This window comes from Myxocyprinus asiaticus, chromosome 10 (genome assembly GCF_019703515.2).
Source record: "Myxocyprinus asiaticus isolate MX2 ecotype Aquarium Trade chromosome 10, UBuf_Myxa_2, whole genome shotgun sequence".
Taxonomy (NCBI): domain Eukaryota; kingdom Metazoa; phylum Chordata; class Actinopteri; order Cypriniformes; family Catostomidae; genus Myxocyprinus; species Myxocyprinus asiaticus.
In genome coordinates this window covers 10,118,088-10,140,039 of record NC_059353.1, presented here as the reverse complement: position 1 = coordinate 10,140,039, position 21,952 = coordinate 10,118,088, and the positions used below count along the sequence as shown (strand labels likewise).

General features: G+C 41.6%; 1 protein-coding gene across 1 annotated transcript in view; it reads left to right on the top strand.

Annotated features, from left to right (window-relative positions):
- Nucleotides 1-1,976: 1,976 nt before the first annotated feature.
- Nucleotides 1,977-21,952, top strand: part of vwa8 (von Willebrand factor A domain containing 8) — a 166,877-nt gene continuing 146,901 nt past the window's right edge. The window contains exons 1-4 of the mRNA XM_051708491.1: nt 1,977-2,245; nt 2,783-2,860; nt 3,980-4,110; nt 4,267-4,377. Of these exons, the coding sequence (XP_051564451.1) occupies nt 2,107-2,245; nt 2,783-2,860; nt 3,980-4,110; nt 4,267-4,377 (459 nt within the window). The 5' untranslated portion in view covers nt 1,977-2,106. The remainder of the gene's footprint in view (nt 2,246-2,782; nt 2,861-3,979; nt 4,111-4,266; nt 4,378-21,952) is intronic.

Below are 21,952 nucleotides of genomic sequence, written 5' to 3'. Positions count from 1 at the left end.
AACATATTCTACATAAATAATATTATTTTGGAAATGTGAAACCCAAGTAATTTACTGAAAAGTAATACACTTAATTGAAAGTCAACTGCAATATGATAACACAAATTTAAAATGTAACATGTTACACAATTAATACTATGTGTTACTCTTATCTATGGTAACAGTAACTAATTATTTTCTTATCAATAGTGAGATATACAGTAAATTTGCAAAGTTCCGATTACAAGAACGAACACACTATAACAGAGACTATTGAGCCTAAGACAGACCACTTGAATTAAAATAAATGGGGAAATGTGGAACACTCAATATGGTGGATGTAGAAAAGGAATTCCCGCCTTACAGGTAAAAAAGCCAATCATATTTCAGATACAGACAGGGCCGTAGCTAGTGGGGTGAAAGGTAATAACGATTCTAGGGGCCCACAGGTCCAGGGGGGCACCACAACAAATTCTAAACTGTATTTTTTTAATTGGAAAAGGGGCCTTGACCAATATACAATCGGGGTCCCAGAATACCTTGCTACTGCCCTGCATACAGACATTACCTGTTAGTTAACTCGAGTACGCACATTCGCATTAGCTGGACCACCCTGAAAAATAGTGTGATAGGAGCTAAAGAAGCACAATTTGGTACATTAGTTTACTGTTGATTTGAAATGTTATTTGATCATAATCTTGACCAACCGTTCTGGAGATTTCTGTCTTTCCCCATTCAAGTAGATAGGAGTTGTACTTTCATGCCACTAGTGCGCCAGTACACAAAACTCTTTACGAAATGTGTCCTGTGATTCTTAATGACCACAGAGAGTCAGGAACTCGGTTTACCGTCTCATCCGAAGGACAAAGCCTTTTTTGCAGTATACTGTCACAATCAATAGTCAACAATGTACCACAACGAACTAGTATACAACATCAAAGCTGCAAGAAGGTGTTCAGAAGGCACAGTTAGTGCTGAGGATATGCCAGGAACAGATGACATTTCTCATTTCTTCATTTACTTCACATTGTGGCAATAGCCAGTGACACACATTCAAGTGCTGATCATCTGTAGTGGCTTGTTTCCAGGTGACCTAAAAACACACACACAGGTGAGTAAAACACACACACACACAAGGGCGTAGATTTGGCTTGAATATTGTGGGGGTTGCAGCGTGAAGCATCTACATGTTTCCATTGATCATGGTATAAAGGTGGATTTTTTTAGGTTACAAACTGGTAATTACAAGGGTATTATGCTATAAATGTGGTTTATGAGGACATTTCTAGTGTCCCACTTAATTCAAATTACTTAAAAAACATACTAAATGTTTTACTTACATGTTTTGATTATTAGAGGGGTTATCTCTCCCCGCACACACATACACACACACACACACACACACACACACACACACACACATGTTGGTGCAGCTATCATTATGAGGACTCTCCATAGACATAATGATTTTTAAACTGTACAAACTATAGATTCTGTCCTCTAACCCTAACCCTACCCCTAAACCTAACCCTCACAAAAACTTTGTTACATTTTCAAAAAAAACATCGTTTAGTATGTTTTTTTTTAAGCGATTTCAATTATGGAGACATTTGAAATGTCCTCATAAACCACATTTATAGCATAATACCCTTGTAATTACCAGTTTGTAACCTAAAAATCATCACAATCACAAATCATAAATCATAAATCAAATCATATTTTTCTACTCAAATGCACAAGAATTAAACAAGAATTACAAGAATTAACAAGAAAGAAACAAGAAATAAACAAGAATTAGGTCCGAATTTAAGTAATCCAAAAGTAATCTAAAATCAATCACTTTAAATTAACTTAAAATGTAATTTAGTAGTTTACATTACTGACTACAAATTTACTCATGTAATACAGAAGTGCTCTGTAATCGGAACCCATAGCACGCGCGGCATCTGGTTCCACACGGAAGATTTATGAAACGGACAGAGTCTGTCCATCACTGAATGCACTCCGTCTAGAGCTGTCTAGTGCCTTGCATAAACACACATGACATAAGCATGAATAAATAACAGTAGATTTATAATAATATAACCTTTAGAACTTGAATTAAACCGCTCATCTCAAAGATTCAGGATGCATTCGCGGATGTTAATGAAAGGAACAGCAGCAGCTGTCGCTGCGAGGAGAATTCGTCATATTTTGGGACCTGTGGTGTCAAAGGAAGGTTGGAAGTGCAGCGCTCATGAGGTCAAACTCCTCAACACCTCCTCAGGTACTCAGTCTGTTTATTAGCGAGAATAAACATCTCCTTGATTTTATATCCTGTGCTTCAGCAGGTTTGGAGGTTAACCTGTCACTCAAGTGGCGTAGTATTATGTTGTGATTCACTGACAGGTCCAAAGTACACCATCAACTCCTTCATATCTTAAAGTCCCTCTTTTTTAATATGTTGGGGGTTTAGATACACTACCAGTCAAACTTTTGGACACACTTGACTTAAGTTTGAATGTTTCTTGTGATCTTAATATCATTTGTAAATACATATCAATGTTTTATTTTTTTTTATTTTTTTAAAATAAGGAAAATAGTAACAATTAACACTGAGTAGATGTGTCCAAACTTTTGAGTGGCTGTGAACTTAAACAAGCTTCTATAAAGATTTCCTTATTTACATGTTAAAATAATATGCTCTGTTGACAAGTGAGGGTTGTAAATAAGCTTCGTATACAGTGTATGTTTGTTTTTGTTTTTCTTTTATGTATTTGTTTCATGTTTTGCTATTAAATCATACTTTTTTTTTTCTCCACAGGTGACACAGTAAAAATAGGCGAGATCTCATATCACCTCAAAACCCCCAGAAATCCAGAACTTGTGCCCGTAAATCATAGTATGTGCTAGTTATGAACATTTGTTGTTTATTGATGATAGTGAAATCATAGAGTTAAATGGCTGGTGTTGTGCCATTTAAGACATATTATTGTTTTGTGTTTCTGTGCATGTATGCAATGTCCTAATACAATAACTGCAATAACTGTTTGTATAATAGAATAATGAAAGTAATTTTTTGCATGCAACAATACAAATAGGCAGACAATGCAATGTTACAATGTAATACAATACACATGTACACAAATGTTTTGTGCTCTGCATGCACATACTGTATAAAGTGGCCCCAAAATGTATTTAGGCACTTAAATGCATGAATTTCATTGCATTAGATAACAACAACAACAAACTGGGTAGCTCAGCGAGTAAAGATGCTGACTACCACCCCTGGAGTCAAGAGTTCAAATCCAGGGTGTGCTGAGTGACTCCAGCCAGGTCTCCTAAGCAACCAAGTTGGCCCGGTTGTTAGGGTGGGTAGAGTCACATGGGGTAACCTCCTCGTGGTCGCTATAATGTGGTTTTCACTCTCCGTGAGGCGTGTGGTGAGTTGTGCGTGGATGCCGTGGAGAATAGCGTGAGCCTCCACACGCGCTACGTCTCCGCGGTAATGTGATAAGATGCACGGATTGATGTCTCAGACATGGAGGCAACTGAGGTTCGTTCTCCACCACCCGGATTGAGGCGAGTCACTAAGCCACCACAAGGACTTAGAGTGCATTGAAAACTGGGCATTCCAAATTGGGGAGAAAAGAAAAAAAAAAATCACTGAGGCACACTTTTCACACAAGACATTTCACAAAAATACATTTGTTTAAAATGATACAAACAACAGATATATTATTCAAAATGAAGACAAAAAGTATTCTGGTTGTATTTCTGGAAACCTTCTGGTTGTTAAACATTAGTGGAACATGTGATGATTTACACCAGTGTTCAAGCAAATAAACAATACTAATAATCACTCCACTGGCTTGACATTTTTGTAGAATTAAAATGCAAGTGTACAAAAATTAATTAATATGAGTGGAAATCATTCCAAGTATTAAGCAAACTCTTATTTAGTTTGATGCTTGATACAGTACATTGTCAGCATTTTGCAATAATACATTTTCTCTGGCAGTGATGGAGGCTGTACCACAAACTATCACCCAGCACCTTCGCTGGATAATGCAGAAGGACCTGCTTGGACAGGATGTGTTCCTCATTGGCCCTCCTGGTCCTCTGCGGCGTTCAATTGCAATGCAGTACCTGGTAATTTCAAACATTACCACTCCCAATCACACACTTACACAACATGACACATTAAGACTCACCAATACTTGATGAACTGCAAAGCAGTGCAGTCTGTGAGGATTTCACATGAACTATACTGAACTATATCCTCAAATTATTTTTCTTGTTTTTTAGGAGTTAACAAAGCGAGAAGTTGAATATGTTGCTCTGTCCAGAGACACTACTGAGACTGACCTCAAACAGCGCAGAGAGATTCGCTCTGGGACAGCCTTTTACATAGACCAGGCAAGTTGACATCTTTCACTATAATTAGTGCTCACCTCACCATTGTTTCAAATTAATATTTCCATAATCAAGACCCCCCACCCCACGCTTCACAATACAACCCCCCAATGTTCAAACCAAATCTACGCCCTTGCTTATTTCTGAGCAATATTTTTGCATAATGACCGCTAAACCAGTGTTTTTTAACTGTTTTTTTTTTTTTTTTACATTGGACATCAAGTGGCGACATGTCTCAGTATAATACAGTATTATTAAGAGTTGCCTTCAGGGCAATAGAAGAATTCTGATCACCCTTTTTTGTGATATTAACCAGGTGACTGTATTGCATCCCTTACTTAGTATTAAATTGATGACTCAGTGACAAATAAGGGTGTCAAAGATAATGGTGGTGCAACCAACATGCAGAAAGTAATTTTGATGTCATGTTACGAGAAAATCACAAAACAGGAAATTATATCACAAAGAGGACTCTAAACCCTCATGACTGTCTGTCAAGGTCTGTACGTTTCTTAAAATGATTGTTGGACCTTTTTATGACAAGGTAAGTTAAGTTCAAGTTGCATAATGTGGTGCAACTACCAAAAAATGTATGTATATTAATTAAAAAGTGATGAATGATAATGAAAATGTGTTTATAAATAATTATTAAAATGTGGACACTAACATATATTCAAGATGCATTATAAATTACTTTTTATTGGTGGTTGGACCATCTGACATTGTAAAAGTTAAATTAAAACTTTTGTGGTAAATGGTATTTTCAAAATCATATGAAACCATCATTAATACAAATGTACTCTAATTTCTAAGAACCTGGCACATGCATTCCAAAGTAGATTTTTGTAAAAGATTTTACCTTTTCATTATCTTGAGCCGCTTTTCCACCATCGGGCCGGCCTGTGCTTGATGTGAAACCGCACAGTTCTGTGCTGATCAGTGGTGTCTCCACTGATCAGTCCTCTCCCCCACCCCAATAAACACTAGCCAACCCACTGGCCCCCCCCCATCTGCCATCATAATAATAGTTAATATTTAATGCAGAATAATATTCCATACAGTGGTGTGAAAAAGTGTTTGCCCCCTTCCCGATTTCTTATTTTTTTGCATGTTTGTCACACTTAAATGTTTCAGATTATCAAACAAGTTTAAATATTAGTCAAAGATAACAAAAGTAAACACAAAATGCAGTTTTTAAATGAAGGTTGTTATTATTAAGGGAAAACAAAATCCAAACCTACATGGCCCTGTGTGAAAAAGTGATTGCCCCCTAAACCTAATAACTGGTTGGGCCACCCTTAGCAGCAACAACTGCAATCAAGCGTTTGCGATAACTTGCAATGAGTCTTTTACAGCGCTGTGGAGGAATTTTGACCCACTCATCTTTGCAGAATTGTTGTAATTCAGCCACATTGGAGGGTTTCGAGCATGAACTGCCTTTTTAAGGTCATGCCACAGCATCTCAATAGGATTCAGGTCAGGACTTTGACTAGGCCACTCCAAAGTCTTCATTTTGTTTTTCTTCAGCCATTCAGAGGTGGACTTGCTGGTGTGTTTTGGATCATTGTCCTGCTGCAGAACCCAAGTTCGCTTCAGCTTGAGGTCACGAACAGATGGCCGGACATTCTCCTTCGGGATTTTTTGGTAGACAGCAGAATTCATGGTTCCATTTATCACAGCAAGTCTTCCAGGTCCTGAAGCAGCAAAACAGCCCCAGACCATCACACTACCACCACTATATTTTACTGTTGGTATGATGTTCTTTTTCTGAAATGTGGTGTTACTTTTACGCCAGATGTAATGGGACACACACCTTCCAAAATGTTCAACTTTTGTCTCGTCAGTCCACAGAGTATTTTCCCAAAAGTCTTGGGGATCATCAAGATGTTTTCTGGCAAAAATGAGACAAGCATTAATGTTCTTTTTGCTCAGCAGTGGTTTTCGTCTTGGAACTCTGCCATGCAGGCCATTTTTGCCCAGTCTCTTTCTTATGGTGGAGTCATGAACACTGACCTTAACTGAGGCAAGTGAGGCCTGCAGTTCTTTGGATGTTGTTGTGGGGTCTTTTGTGACCTCTTGGATGAGTCGTAGCTGCGCTCTTGGGGTAATTTTGGTCGGCCGGCCACTCCTGGGAAGGTTCACCACTGTTCCATGTTTTTGCCATTTGTGGATAATGGCTCTCACTGTGGTTCTCTGGAGTCCCAAAGCTTTAGAAATGGCTTTATAACATTTTCCAGACTGATAGATCTCAATTACTTTCTTTCTCATTTGTTCCTGAATTTCTTTGGATCTCAGCATGATGTCTAGCTTTTGAAGATCTTTTGGTCTTCTTCACTTTGTCAGGCAGGTCCTATTTAAATGATTTCTTGATTGAGAACAGGTGTGGCAGTAATCAGGCCTGGGTGTGGCTAGAGAAATTGAACTCAGGTGTGATAAACCACAGTTAAGTTATGTTTTAAAAGGTGGGGCAAACACTTTTTCACACAGGGCCATGTAGGTTTGGATTTTGTTTTCCCTTAATAATAACAACCTTCATTTAAAAACTGCATTTTGTGTTTACTTGTGTTATCTTTGACTAATATTTAAACTTGTTTGATGATCTGAAACATTTAAGTGTGACAAACATGCAAAAAAAATAAGAAATCAGGAAGGGGGCAAACACTTTTTCACACCACTGTATATATTCAGAATAATGTACACTGGCGGCCAAAAGTTTGGAATAATGTACAGATTTTGCTCTTATGGTGTAACACGGCAGGCTAGGATGGAGGATCAAAGTGCAGCCTTTAATAGAAACAAAAGATGAACAAATTAACTCAGAATAAGAAAGAAACCAAAACACAGGGAACCCGGTACAGAACATGACAATACATGTGAAGACTGACAAAGGAAACAGGGAAAACAAGGGCTTAAATACACAGGGACAAACAAGGAACACCTGTGGAAACAATCAGGGGAAAACCAATCATAAAATTAAACTATAAAAGGACTACAAACTAACAGGAAACAGAAACATGGGAACTAAACCAGGAGACCAGGGAGACCAGAGCAGTTCAGGCGGATGGCCAGTTGAACAGAGCAGATCAGGTGGATGGCCAGGAGACCACAGCAGATCAGGCAGACGGCCAGGAGACCAAGGAGACCAGAGCAGATCAGGCGGATGGCCAGGAGACCAGGGAGACCAGAGCATATCAGGCGGACGGCCAGGAGACCAGAGCAGATCAGGTGGATGGCCAGGAGACCAGAGCAGATCAGGCGGACTGCCAGGAGACCAGAGCAGATCAGGCAGATGGCCAGGAGACCAGAGCAGATCAGGTGGATGGCCAGGAGACCAAGGAGATGACCTCAAGGTGGGGACTGGGTCGGGAGGCCTGGGAGGCGGCCGCAGGGCTTGGGAACGACCTCTGTAGTCGTGGGCATGGGCAGAGACTTGGATATGACCTCCGTGTTTGTGTACATGGGAAGGGACTTGGGAACGGAAACTTTTCTTCTCTTCCTCCTCCTCTAGATGGCCAAAGTTGGCAACGCTGGCTCTGGGACGGTGGAGGCTTGCAACTCATTGGCCATGGCAGGCATGGGTGTTGGCCATGGCAGGCGTGGGCGCTGGCTCGTTGACCGTGGCAGGTGTGGGCGCAGACAATTTTTGAGGTTGGGTCTTCATGGACCTATGCACTGACATTAGTGGCAGATCATACAACTTGGAGACAGGGGCCGTGGAGGGCTTCGAGACAGGGGCCATGGAGGGCTTCGACAAGGGAGCCGAAGACACAGGTTTTGGCCCGGGGTTCCCGCCATAATCTACTATATAAAGGGAATTGCAAAGTTCCAGAGCCTTCTCCACATATTTGCAGAGCGTCCAGTGAGGATCAGCCAGAGGCATCAGTCCTCTTTCTGCAACACGGCAGGCTAGGATGGTGGATCTAAGTGCAGCCTTTAATAGAAACATAAGATGAACAAAGTAACTCAGAATAAGAAAGAAACCAAAACACAGGGAACCCGGTACAGAACATGACAATACATGTGAAGGCTGACAAAGGAAACAGAGAAAACAAGGGTTTAAATACACAAGGACAAACAATGGAACGAGGAACACCTGTGGAAACAATCAGGGGAAAACCAGTCATAAAATGAAACTACAAAAGGACTACAAGCTAACAGGTAAGAGAAACATGGGAACTAAACAAGAATTTCAACATAAAAGTCAATAAAGAAAACAGGGAATATATGACATATGGAAAGAAATTGGTACTTTTATTCACCACAGTGGCATTCAACTGATCACAATGTATAGTCAGGACATTAATAATTTGACAAATTACTATTACAATTTGAAACATTTTTCAGAACTTCTTAAACTACTTCAAAGCATTCTCATCAAAAAATCCTCCACGTGCAGCAATGACAGCTTTGCAGATCTTTGGCATTCTAGCTGTCAGTTTGTCTAGATCCTCAGGTGACATTTCACCCCATGCTTCCATTACACTCTTTTCCAATTATCTGTTGTCCAGTCTGTGTTTCTTTGCCCACTCTAACCTTTTCTTTTTGTTTTTCTGTTTCAAAAGCGGCTTTTTCGTTGCAATTCTTCCCATAACGCCTGCACCCCTGAGTCTTCTCTTTACTGTTGTACATGAAACTGGTGTTGAGCGGGTAGAATTCAATGAAGCTGTCAGCTGAGGACATGTGAGGCATCTATTTCTCAAACTAGAGACTCTGATGTACTTATCCTCTTGTTTAGTTGTATACATCTGGCCTTCCACATCTCTTTCTGTGCTTGTTAGAGCCAGTTGTCCTTTGTCTTTGAAGACTGTAGTGTACACCTTTGTATGAAATCTTCAGTTTTTTGGCAATTTCAAGCATTGTATAGCCTTCAATCTTCAAACCAATGATTGACTGATGAGTTTCTAGAGAAAGCTGTTTCTTTTCTGCCATTTTTGACCTAATATTGACTTTAAGACATGCCAGTCTACTGCATACTGTGGAAACTCAAAAACAAACACAATGACAATGTTAAGCTTCATTTAATGAACCAAATAGCTTTCAGATGTGTTTGATATAATGGCAAGTGATTTTCTAGTACCAAATGAGCAATTTACCATGATTACTCAAGGATAAGGTGTTGGAGTGATGGCTGCTGGAAATGGGGCCTGTCTAGATTTGATCAAAAATGACTTATTTTTTAAAATAGTGATGGTGCTGTTTTTACATCAGTAATGTCCTGACTATACTTTGTGATCAGTTTGAATGCCGCTTTGGTGAATTAAAGTACCAATTTCCTTCCAAAACAGCACAATCTGTACATTATTACAAACTTTTGGCCGCCAAAGTATATATAACATAAAAAAGAATTCAACAGCAACGAGCAGCATTTGTTTATTTTAAATTTCCCTTTAAAACTCCTCTAAAAATGAAGTTAATTATCATTTGCTGAGGAGTTGTGTATGCCACCGGACATGAACACACAGAAAGGTAAAAAGTTCCTAGACTAGCTAAAAAGGAAATGTATTGACAAAATATTATAAGTAATATAATGATATATTATATTAGTTTTAATGAGCTCGCTAGCATATTGTACATCCCTGATGAAAAAGGAGTGTAGAAAAATAATGTACTAGTTAAACCATCATCCTAAAATCATACAAATACAGCAAACAAACACTTTTTATTTCATTTTATTAACCTCACTGTAGTGAACTTTGACAGATGCCTTAAAACAAATGAGTTACTTGGTCATTGACAAATTGACAATCGTGATTCACCACTTACTAAAGCCATTCCACAAGCACGGTTTCTTCTTTTTTTTGTAATTAACATTTTTTATTGATTCATATATACAAGACAAAGAAAAACCCAACACATATACAAGGAATCAACATTTTACATTCAAACCCCACTAATACAATCTCACCCTGACCCCCAACGAACACACCTGCGGTCCCACATAATAACACACACACACACAACCAGAAAATAATAATAATAATAATAATAATAAACATAATTAAACTACACTCTCCACTTCCCCTCCCTGAGAGTCCCTCAAAAAAACGAAATAATTGCCCCATTTTTAACAAATAGATCCCAAAACCCCAGCCTTCTACTTACCACTTCCTCAAATGTAGCCACCCTCCCCATTTCCACACACCACTCCAAAAATGAGGGCTCTCCATCCGACTTCCAACCCCTTAAAATTGTCTGCCGATCGTGAGACTGGTCAGAACCCAATTTTTAATGTGATTGTCCCACAAATTTATGACTGCCCCATCACTGAAAATACAGAGTCTGGGACAAAGTAAAATTTGAGTGCTCAAAATGTCACACATACAACTCTGAACTTTCAACCAAAATTCTTGAATCTTAGCACACCCCCAAAAAACATGGATTGTGTCTCCATCATCTGATTGGCATCGCCAGCAGGTAGGTGTGTCTTTAAGACCAAGCCTGTATAATCTAGAGGGGGTCCAATAGAATCTATGTAAAATCCTAAATTGCATAAGGTGAACCCTTGCATCTCTAGATGCAGACTTGACATTTTTTAGAATCCTAGCCCACATTTCCTCCTCCAATACCAAGTTTAAATCTTTCTCCCATAATCTCTTAATAGAAGTTAAAGCTCCATCCCCAAGACCCTGAATTAACAGGGAGTAATACACTGATGCCTCATGACCTTTTCCAAAAGCAGTTATCACCTCTCCCAGAGTATCTGCCACTGGCACATGCATTCCAAAGTAGATTTTTGTAAAAGATTTGACCTTTTCATTATCTAGTAGCTCACACCCACTAGGGGGGTGTGAGCTACTCCCAAAAATATTACAAAGCAGGTGGTGCAGCTGTAAATACATAAAGAACTGAGATCTGGGAATATCAAAGTGTTGAACCAGATTTTCAAAAGATCTAAACATTCCACTCTCATATAGGTCACCGAGTGTAGTAAACCCCCTCACAATCCACTCTGACCAGCAGAAAGGGGACCATTCAATACATAATTTAGGGTTCAGCTATATGCTCGATGCAACATTTAAATAAATGTCCGAATTAAACACTCTGGACACTTTTGTCCATACTGAGTGCAAATGCAGATAACGGGGTGTGACTTAACTACTCCGGTTTGTTTAATAGAAAGGCTTTGTAATGGCAAAATAGGGGCAAGAAATTCCTGTTCAATACAAAACCAGGGAGGGGCTCTCTCAGGTGGAAGTGACCAATGAGCCAAATATCTGAGACCAAATGCATAATAATAAAAACAAATCTTGGGTAGGCCTAGCCCACCTTTGTCAATTGGCCTATGTAACTTGTTACAATGTAATATGGGACATTTACCATTCCATATGAAGGACTTCGCTATACTTTCAAATTGCTTGAAATAAGAGAGGGTGACATCTACAGGGAGAGATTGTAACAAGTAGTTAAATTTTGGAATACAATTCATTATAATAGCATTAACCTTCCCAATAATAGATAAATATAATGAAGCCCACCTGCCCACATCGCTCGAAAGTGAGATGGCCGCAACCAGAGTCTGATCATTTGCCGCTGACCTCATGATATTTGTCATGAACTCCGATTCCCATCAGTCACAGCAGCATCCAAATATGGCCACCCCAGACTCCATTTCCCATGCACCACCTCAATCCCAATCACCAGAGTTCTAATCAGCCTCACCTGCACATCATCACCTCAGCTATCACTGTCACGTTCACTCACTGCGAAGTATACGCTCTATTCCTTGTGTCTAAGATGTTACCAAGCCTTCATAGTTCTGTCTGATTCCTTGTTGATATACCTTGCCTGTTTTGACCACGAGTTTGCTTCTTGCCTGATTATCCCTGTCTGCCAATCGCCTGGCCTCCTGCATGTACTGACTGTTGGATTCTGCCTGTCGTTTGTATTGTACTGTTGCCTATCTTCATTAAAACTCCAAACTGCACTTGCATCCTACTCTCCTGGTGTAATTCCTGACAGAATACTTCGCCGATTCTCATGGATGCAGCAGACAACATGGAGTGGAAACAAGCTATTACTCATCATGGACAGTTAATGGAACACCAACAAAAATACTTTACTGGTCTCAATGCAAAGGTTGATCCCATCACACAAGCTATCTCTGCATCACCTCCTCTTACACGGACTATCGCTATTAATTCACCTGATGGCAGAAAAATGGGAGAGAAACTCTTAGACCTCACTCAAGGAAATCGTTGTGTGTCTGATTATGCCCTGGAGTTCATAACAATCGCAGCTGGAAGTGGTTTTAATGATGTTGCATTCAAGTCCATATTTCATCGAGGTTTAAACCCAAAGATCCGAGCTGGCATACATGGATGAACATCTTACCCTCAACTCATTCATAGATCTATCAATCCATCTTGAGCTTCTGCTGTTACATCGTTCCTTGCCTATTGTCAAGAAAACACTGCAACCCCCTAATGAAACCACAGAACCCTTGAAAATTGGATATGCAAGACTAAATAAATTTTTTGGGGGGGGCTAACACTAGCCAAGCTCCGGTGGTTGATTCCCCATCGCAGTCAGCGGTAACGACCACGGAGCGTACCTTGTTGTTTTCAGCACTATCTTCCAAAGTGAATGATTCCCCACTGATGTCGGTGCATTTGGCCATGAAGGCCATTCCTCATGGGGTATCAGCCACGGTAAATGAGCCAGCACCCACGCCTGCCACGGTAAATGAGCCAGCGCCCGCGCCTGCCACGGTGAACGAGCCAGCGCCCGTGCCTGCCATGGTAAATGAGCCAGCACCCATGCCTGCCACGGTTAACAAGCCAGGGCCCATGTCTGCCACGGTTAACGAACCAGCGCCCATGCCTGCCACGGTCAACGAGCCAGAGCCAGTGCCTGCCATGGTCAACGAGCCAGAGCCAATGCCTGCCACGGTCAACGAGCCAGAGCCAATGCCTGTAGCCTTGACCGTCCCAGAGCCAGCACCTGTAGCCTCGACCATCCCAGAGCCAGCGCCTTTAGCCTCGACCATCCCAGAGCCAGCGCCTGTAGCCTCGACTGTTCCCTTGTCACTGCCCATGCTCACGACCACGGAGGTCATTCCACAGTCTCTGCCCATGCTCACGACCACGGAGGTTGTTCCCCTGTCTCTGCCCATGCTCACGACCACGGAGGTCATTCCCCAGTCTCTGCCCATGCTCACGACCACGGAGGTCATTCCTCAGTCTCTGCCCATGCTAACGACCACGGAGATTGTTCCCCTGTCTCTGCCCATACTCACGACCACAGAGGTCGTTCTCTTGTCACTGCCAATGCTCACGACCATGGAGTTTGTTCCCCAGTCAGTGCCAGTGCTCATGACCACAGAGTTCATTCCCCAGTCGCTGCCGGCATTCCTGACCACGATGACTCCACCCTCGGAGTCTTCCACGGCTTTGCCTCTCGAGCCTTCCCTGGCTCCACCTTCCACGGCTCCTTGCTCCAAGCCTTCCACAGCTCCTTGCTCCAAGCCTTCCACGGCTCCTTGCTCCAAGCCTTCCACGGCTCCCTACTCCAAGCCTTCCACGGCTCTCTACTCTAAGCCTTCCACGGCTCCGCCCCCCTGAGCCTCTCGTGCCTCCGCCTTCCCTGGCTCCACCCCTCAAGCCTCCCATGGCTCCGCCTGCCACGGCTCCGCCTCTTGAGTCTTCTGCGGCTTCATCCCTTGAGCCTTACAATGCTCTGCCTACCCTGGCTCCACTTCTCAAGCCTCCCATGGCTCCACCCTCCATGGTTCCACCTGTTGAGCCTCTTCTGGCTCCACCTGCCTTCATGGCTCCCCTGCCTTCATTGAACCTCTCCTGGCTCCACTTGCCTTCATCAAACCCTCCACGGCTACGCCCTCAGAGTCTTCCACGGCTCCGCCTTTAATACCAGAAACTCCACCTCCTACGACTCCACCTGCTCCTATTCCTGTTGCCCCACTTCCTGACATTGTTCCTGCCCTGTGGCCGCCTCTGAGGCCTTCTGACCCTGTTCCTACCCTTTGGCCGCCTCACAGGCCTCCTGACCCTGCTCTGTGGCCGCCTCCCAGGCCTCCTGACCCTATCTCTGCTCTGTGGCCGCCTCCCAGGCCTTCTGACCCTGTCTCTGCCCTGTGGTCACCTCCTAGGCCTCCTGATCCTGAATGCCCTGGTCCTCATCCTAGGGAGAGACCTAAGAGAAATAGTGCTTCCAGAGTGAGCCCATTGGGGGAGGGTTCTGTCATGAACTCCGATTCCCATCAGTCACAGCAGCATCCAAATATGGCCACCCCGGACTCCATTTCCCATGCACCACCTCGATCCCAATCACCGGAGTTCTAATTGGCCTCACCTGCACATCATCACCTCAGCTATCATTGCACCCTTTATAATAGACTCTGTCACATTCACTCACTGTGAATTATACGCTCTATTCCTTGTGAATAAGACGTTACCAATCCTTCATAGTTCTGTCTGATTCCTTGTTGATATACCTTGCCTGTTTTGACCACGAATTTGCTTCTAGCCTGATTATCCCTGTCTGCCAATCACCTGACCTCCTGCCTGTACTGACTATTGGATTCTGCCTGTCGTTTGAATTGTACTGTTGCCTATCTTCATTAAAACTCCAAACTGCACTTGCATCCTACTCTCCTGGTGTAATTCCTGACAATATTTATGAAATGCCTAATATTATCAGAAGAGCTATGACCCAGAATGAACCCCACCTGATCTATATGTATAAGAGAAGTCATAACTTTACTTAATCTTTGACAATATTTTAACATCTAGCTGGATCAGGGAAATTGGATGATAACTCTTACACTCACTTGGATCTTTGTCTTTTTTAAGAATCAGACTGATCCGGGGGGCCTGGGTAGTTCAGTGGTAAAAGACGCTGGCTACCACCCCTGGAGTTCGCTAGTTCAAATCCCAGGGCGTGCTGAGTGACTCCAGCCAGGTCTCCTAAGCAACCAAATTGGCCCAGTTACTAGGGAGGGTAGAGTTAATGGGGTTTGTTCTCGGTGGGGCACGTGGTGAGTTGAGCACAGATGCCGCAGTGGATGGCGTGAAGCCTCCACACGCGCTATGTCTCCGTGGCAATGCGCTCAACAAGCCACATGATAAAATGCGCGGGTTGATGGTCTCAGATGTAGAGGCAACTGGGATTAGTCCTCTGCCACCCGGATTGAGGCGAATCACTACGCGACCACGAGGACTTAAAAAGTGCACTGGGAATTGTGCATTCCAAATTGGGTGAAAAAGGGAAATAAATCCCAAAAAAAAAATAAATAAAAAAATCAGTTTAGGGAGTAGGCGGAAGCTTTCCATTCTTTAATGACTCCGGATAAACTTCTAACAAAAGTGGAGTCAGCTCTGTAACATAAGATCTAAAAAAATTTGGTGGCAAAGCCATCTGGCCCGGAGTCTTGCCTGTAGGCAAGGCCTTAATTACCTCGCTAAGCTCCTCCAAGGTTATCTCAGAATCAAGACAATTTTTTTGCTCCGTCGTCAGTTTAGGGAGTTCTAATGGTTCCACAAAATTTCTAATATCTTCATCAGTAGACAAGGACATGGAACTATAGGGATCAAGATAGAATTCTTTAAAAGCATCATTAATATTACTGGCCGAGGTTAATATTTTACCACCAGCAGATTTCACTGATGGAATGGTAGAAAAAGACTCTCTCTGCTTTATATATATGTAGCAAAAAGCTTCTCTGCTTTGTCCCCCATCTCACAGTATGTCTGTCTTGCCCTGAATAGCCAAAACTCCACCTTCTGTGACAAAATAGTATTATATCTGTATTTCAATCGGGTCAATTCTCTGAGGCCATCAAACGACATTCGAAACTTCAGCTCTGCCCCGGCACTTTTAATATTTCCTTCCAACTCCACGAGTTCTCTTGCTTTGGATTTTTTGTTGAATGAGGCATACCAACCCCTATGAACTTCCTTAAGTGCCTCCCAAGCCACGCTCACAGAAAATACTGAGGACCAGTTGGTCTAAACATTTATTTTAGCCTTTAATATTTGTTGGAAATCAGGATTTTGCAAAAGGGATACTTTAAAGCGGCAACTATATGATTTATTTTTCTCCGTATGTGGCAACACCTATAAACTCACCGGGGCATGATCTGAGACTAAGATGTTTCCAATTGAGCAGTCAACAACAGTTGAAATGAGAGACTTAGATATATATATATATATATATATATATATATATAAAAATCTATTCTAGAATAAATCTTATGGACTGATAAAAAAAAATTTATAGTACCTCCCAGATGGGTTCAAAAGTCTACAAATATCTGTAAAACCAAGATTTTTACACATCCTGTGAAGCATCAGTGTTGCTCTAGGGGGCTTACACACTTTTGCTTCACTATGATCAAGGACTGAGTCCATCAAAATATTAAAGTCTCCTCCCAATATTATATCATGAGGGGTGCCAGCAGCTTGCAACATCCCTTCAAGATCTATATAAAAAAGCCCTGATTATCAGCGTTAGGTGTGTAAATATTAGCCAAAATCAACCTTTGCCCCTGAATTTCTGCTAAAACAATAATGACTCTTCCTAATTTATCTTTAATCTGTTTGAGACATTTGAATTGTAGATGTTTATTTATCAATATAATGACTCCCCTGTTATTACTTGAGCCAGCACTAAAGAAAAAAAGTCCATCCCATATCTTCCCAAATTTTTCAGTTTCCGGCTGGGAAAGATGCGTTTCTTGAAGAAACACTATTTCATATTTCTTACGCTTAAGAAAAGAAATAACCTTCCTTCTTTTTATGGGGTGCCCCAACCCATTCACATTCCACGTGGAGAGAGACAATCCACTCATATTAACATTTGACATTTTGACATATTAGAAAAAATAGATTGTGTGTCAAAAACAAGATTATAAAGACCACATTCCCCATTAGTGCAACAATCAAACGAAACAAACAGAAAAAAGAAACGTGTGCACATTAACCCCGCGCACGACAGCGCCAACCAGCATCCATCCCTCTAAACTCAAAAAGTCCATGTACGCTTACGAGAAGCCCCGCGACAACTTTGCCGTTGGATTGCTCAAGTCCGGTGCTTCTGTACAAATTCTGTGAGGCAAAATTACATAACAGAAAATATTTTGTAGAAAAAAACTCCAGCCAACAGGCAGAATAAACACTAAGAAAGTGTAGATTCATTCACAGAACTGTCTCGAAGGTGTGTAGTGACCAGCACAAAAAAAAAAAAACTGTTCAGTTTCTTCAGGCAGTCAAACGAGTGTTCAGTGAGCCGGCTGTTCCTGAGTGCAGCATGTGACTTAATCCTTGCAATGTCCTGCAAAAAATATTCCACAAAACTATCTCCAGCCAATAGGAGGCATAAGCACAGAGAACGAGCAGATTTATCCACAACTGTCCCGAAGGAGTGTTATTCCACAAAACAAACTCCAGCCGCTAGGCGGAACCAACACAAACAGAAACAAAAAATGGCGCCCAGCTTCTTCGGACAGTCAAATGTACATACAGCGAGACTCGGGGGCCACATGAGAAACACCAAATGGTTTACTCACCCCATTGTTTCTATGTAGGACAATGCTTGCTTGGGACATTTAAATACTTTGCGGCCATCCTTAGTATATATTCTCAGCTTGACCGGAAACATTAGTGCAAAAGCAATCTTCCATTGATGTAAGAGATTCTTGCATTCCTTGTATGGATCACGTTTCTCTCTTGTCGAATTCGCAAATTCTGGGAACAAGAAAATGTTGTGATTCTTCCAAGAAATATTTCCTTTGCTCCTCGCCCTCGCATAACACAAGATCTTTATTGGATGATCTCAGAAATTTGGCCAGAATTGATCAGGGCATGTCTCCCTCAGCCGATCTCCGAGCCGGGACCCTGTGAGCTTGCTCAATTTTCAGCTTGTGGCCTGTTATGTCGAGCAGACTCAGGAAGAGCTCATCTAGGAATTTCACCATATCTCGGCCTTCTTCATGCTCAGGAATTCCAACAATTCGGACGTTGTTTCGCCGGCTACGATTCTCAAGGTCTTCCAGTTTTTCCAAAATGCTTTCCACGTCTATCTTGGTCGCTAGCAGATTAGCAGCTAATTCCCTCTCCGATGACGCCAGATAATCGATCCGTCTCTCGACCTCCGACAATCTTGTAACCAACTTGGAGAATTTCATTTCCATTGCCGTAATCGATCGATGTATTACAGCGAGATCTTCTAATGCAGAGTTTATACTACACAATTTTAGGCCCGATTTTTCACTCGCCGACAGTTCAGTGGAGATCGCCGACAAAAGCCCGAAATCATAGGCAAATCAGAGCTCTCTCTCCCGTGAGTGATGAACGCAATGGATGAATTATCAAAGACGCGATCTGAGAGAAGCGCCAACGCATCGCCGATGTCAGTGAGATATCTAGCATGTTAAATATCTGGACCTGTCTGCGATTCCAAATCGCGCAATGTGAAATGTGTTTTGACTGAAAACAAGTGCAGCGTTGACCTACAGCCAATGAGAGAGCAAGAAACAGGGCACGGGAAGTTTCAGTTGGAGGAGTCCTGATGTACCTGCAACAGAACATCAACTAGCATGGCTGCAGTATCAAGAAAGTCTCACTGGACTGATGAAATGGAGGAAAAATTTGTGGAACATTGGCAGGAGCACCAGTGGCAGTTTGATATTTCCTTTGAACTGCACCACAACCGGGTGGAAAAAGGGAAGAGTTGGAGAGAAATTGCCAATTATCTTGGACAGCCAGGTAAGAAAATAGGTAGATTTTTCAGTAGGAGGTACTTTTTCATATTGTAACCAATAAAATATATGATGCCTTTACACATTATGTAAAGGCGATTAAAAACATACACATCATAATCTGAAATGCATAACAAATTATCATGCATTTGTTTTTGTATCTCGTATCACTTCTCACGTGTACTCCATTGTGAAACGTAATTTCCAGGCAGAGTCGTCGGGGATTTGTCAATAGTGAAATGTTTTGTAATGTGTTCACCCCTGTTGCCGATTCCTCGTCTAATTTGAAAACCCTACGACTTCTATGAAAAGACAGACAGTTGTGTAATATGAACGATACCGCAATCCGACATCTTTGAAAGTTGCGTAGTGTGTAGGAGGCATAAGTCAGCAACAACTTTCATCAGCATCACAGACATGCTCGGTAGTTGACGCTGGATTTCTCCTGCCGCACCGTCCAAACTGAGTCCCTGGTCTGCAGGCCTGTCCGAGGTTTCAGCTTGAGCACGTAAGTGTCTTTTAATATCTCCAGAGCCTGAGGATTTTGAATTCTTTGCCATGTTGACTTCAAAGAACAGATATGTAGCAGGGTGTATCAAATCTCACCATATTATAACATAAAAATAATTACCGTTTAAACGTATGCTCCTCTCATGGCGTCGCATGACTCCTCCACCAGCACGGTTTCTTTTTCCACTGCCGAGAAATCGGGGCCGAACCATGCTAAAGTGGAAATGCTACAGGAAATATTCCCCACCGTGTTCAGAACTGTTTGGCCCTATGGTGGAAAAGAGGCCTTGGACACCCTAATACTCATGGACCCCTATACATTTAATGCACTTTTGGGAACAAAACTCTCATGGCTCTACTTGTGCTATAGGGAATCATCCAGATCAACAAAGAGACCACCTTTTACTTAGTCTGGTGGTAAATGGGTGTGAATTCCTTCCGGACCAGGAAAATGTTTCTCTTTTCTTCTAAATTCCAAATGATAAATTAAATTCACTTCTCTTACCAGGCCTTTAATTACCATCCACAGCTCTTCTGTTCTGCTCATTTGTGTAATGAAACACTCGGATCGTAAGTTTCAGTGAGGAAATGGTGACATGTTACCATGGAAACCGTCTTTGAAGCTGTTCTGCTTAAGTGGGGTCATAACCTTTGGGATCAGAGTCATTAGGCACATTGCACCTAATTTTAAAGCTTTTTATTAGGAATTGTGCCTTAAGAAGATGGTTTATTAATTAGCTTTTTGCTTTAATGCAGTCTAAGCTATAGTTCTGCTTCAGGTTCCATCACTTATGCTAGTATTGGCTGTCTGGAATGATGGACAGGCAGCGGGCTTGAGCTACTTGTTTAAAAGGTGGGATGTGTATGGGGGCTGGGTGTTAAACTAGAGCATCTCACTGCTCTCTTGGGCCCTGCGCTCATTTTCAGACCTATATAACAAGCTTTGTGTGTTAGGCGAAATTACTTTCTGTTCAGTGTTTATTGTGTGAATGGGAAATGTTTGTGTCTGAATGATCAACTATGTATAGAGGTTTTCTCTATCTGGCTGCATGTGTGTTTGAATCAATAAGGTATGTGGGGCTGTACTATATTGTGACTATTGTCTCCGCTAAAGGGTGTTGTGTCTGTGCATCATTTCTGCAACCCCTTCATTCATGACTATGTTCACAATATAAAACTACATAATAAAATATTAATAACATAGGCTACAAGAGTGCAATGAATTGCAAACTGTAACCCACTAGACTGTGACAGATGTAGGCCATGATGTATGTTGTAATGTTCGTAAAAAGTAAAAAATAAATAAATAAAAAGAAACCATACTCCAATAATGTGTTTCTTTAATAAACTGACTTTTCAGAACTGTTTATATCTAATATTACCCAGACGTCAGTTAAAGTGGATATTCTGAATAAGATGTTTACATGACCCAATATTCTGATTAATACAGGCGTATGCCATCTATATTATTTGGATTTTTAGAAACTGTGATTTTGTCTTAATTGGGTTATGGAAATTAGGTTAATGGGTTTACATGAAGCTTACATTTATTGTAATATGAAGACAATTCTGATTTATATAGGCATATGGCAACTTTCTTTCTCACTTGCAATGGAAGTGAATGGGGCCAATCCGTAAACATTAAACTACTCACTGTTTCAAAAGTATAGCCACAAGATGTAAACAATATGTGTGTTAACATGATTTTAATGTGTGATAAAATCCCTTACTAACCTAATTTTACAACTTCGTTGCCATGATGATGTAATGTCAACAAACACTAAAATGACTGTAAAAATGTCGATTTAAACAACTTTACAGCTCAAATAATACAGTTTTAGTTTTAACAGACGAGTTTATGTACTGTATGTGCTTGTATAAAATGATAAGCTTCACATTTCTGACTCTTAACTCTCCAAAAATTGGCCCCATTCACTTCCATTGTAATTGCCTCACTGTAACTTTAATTTTTAATTTTAAAGAAAAGTAGGGACTGTGCTGAGTGACTCCAGCCAGGTCTCCTAAACAACCAAATTGGCCCAGTTGCTAGGGAGGGTAGAGTCACATGGGGTAACCTCCTCGTGGTCACGATTAAGTGGTTCTCGCTCTCAGTGGGGTGCGTGGTAAGTTGTGCGTAGATCGCGGAGAGTAGCATGAGCCCCCAAATGTTGTGAGGCTCCACGGTGTCATGCACAGCGAACCACGTGATAAGATGCGTGGATTGACTGTCTCAGAAGCGGAGGCAACTGAGACTTGTCCTCCACCACCCGTAGTGAGGTGAGTGACCGCGCTACCACGAGGACCTACTAAGTAGTAGTAATTGGGCATTCCAAAATTGGGGATAAAAAAGAAGTA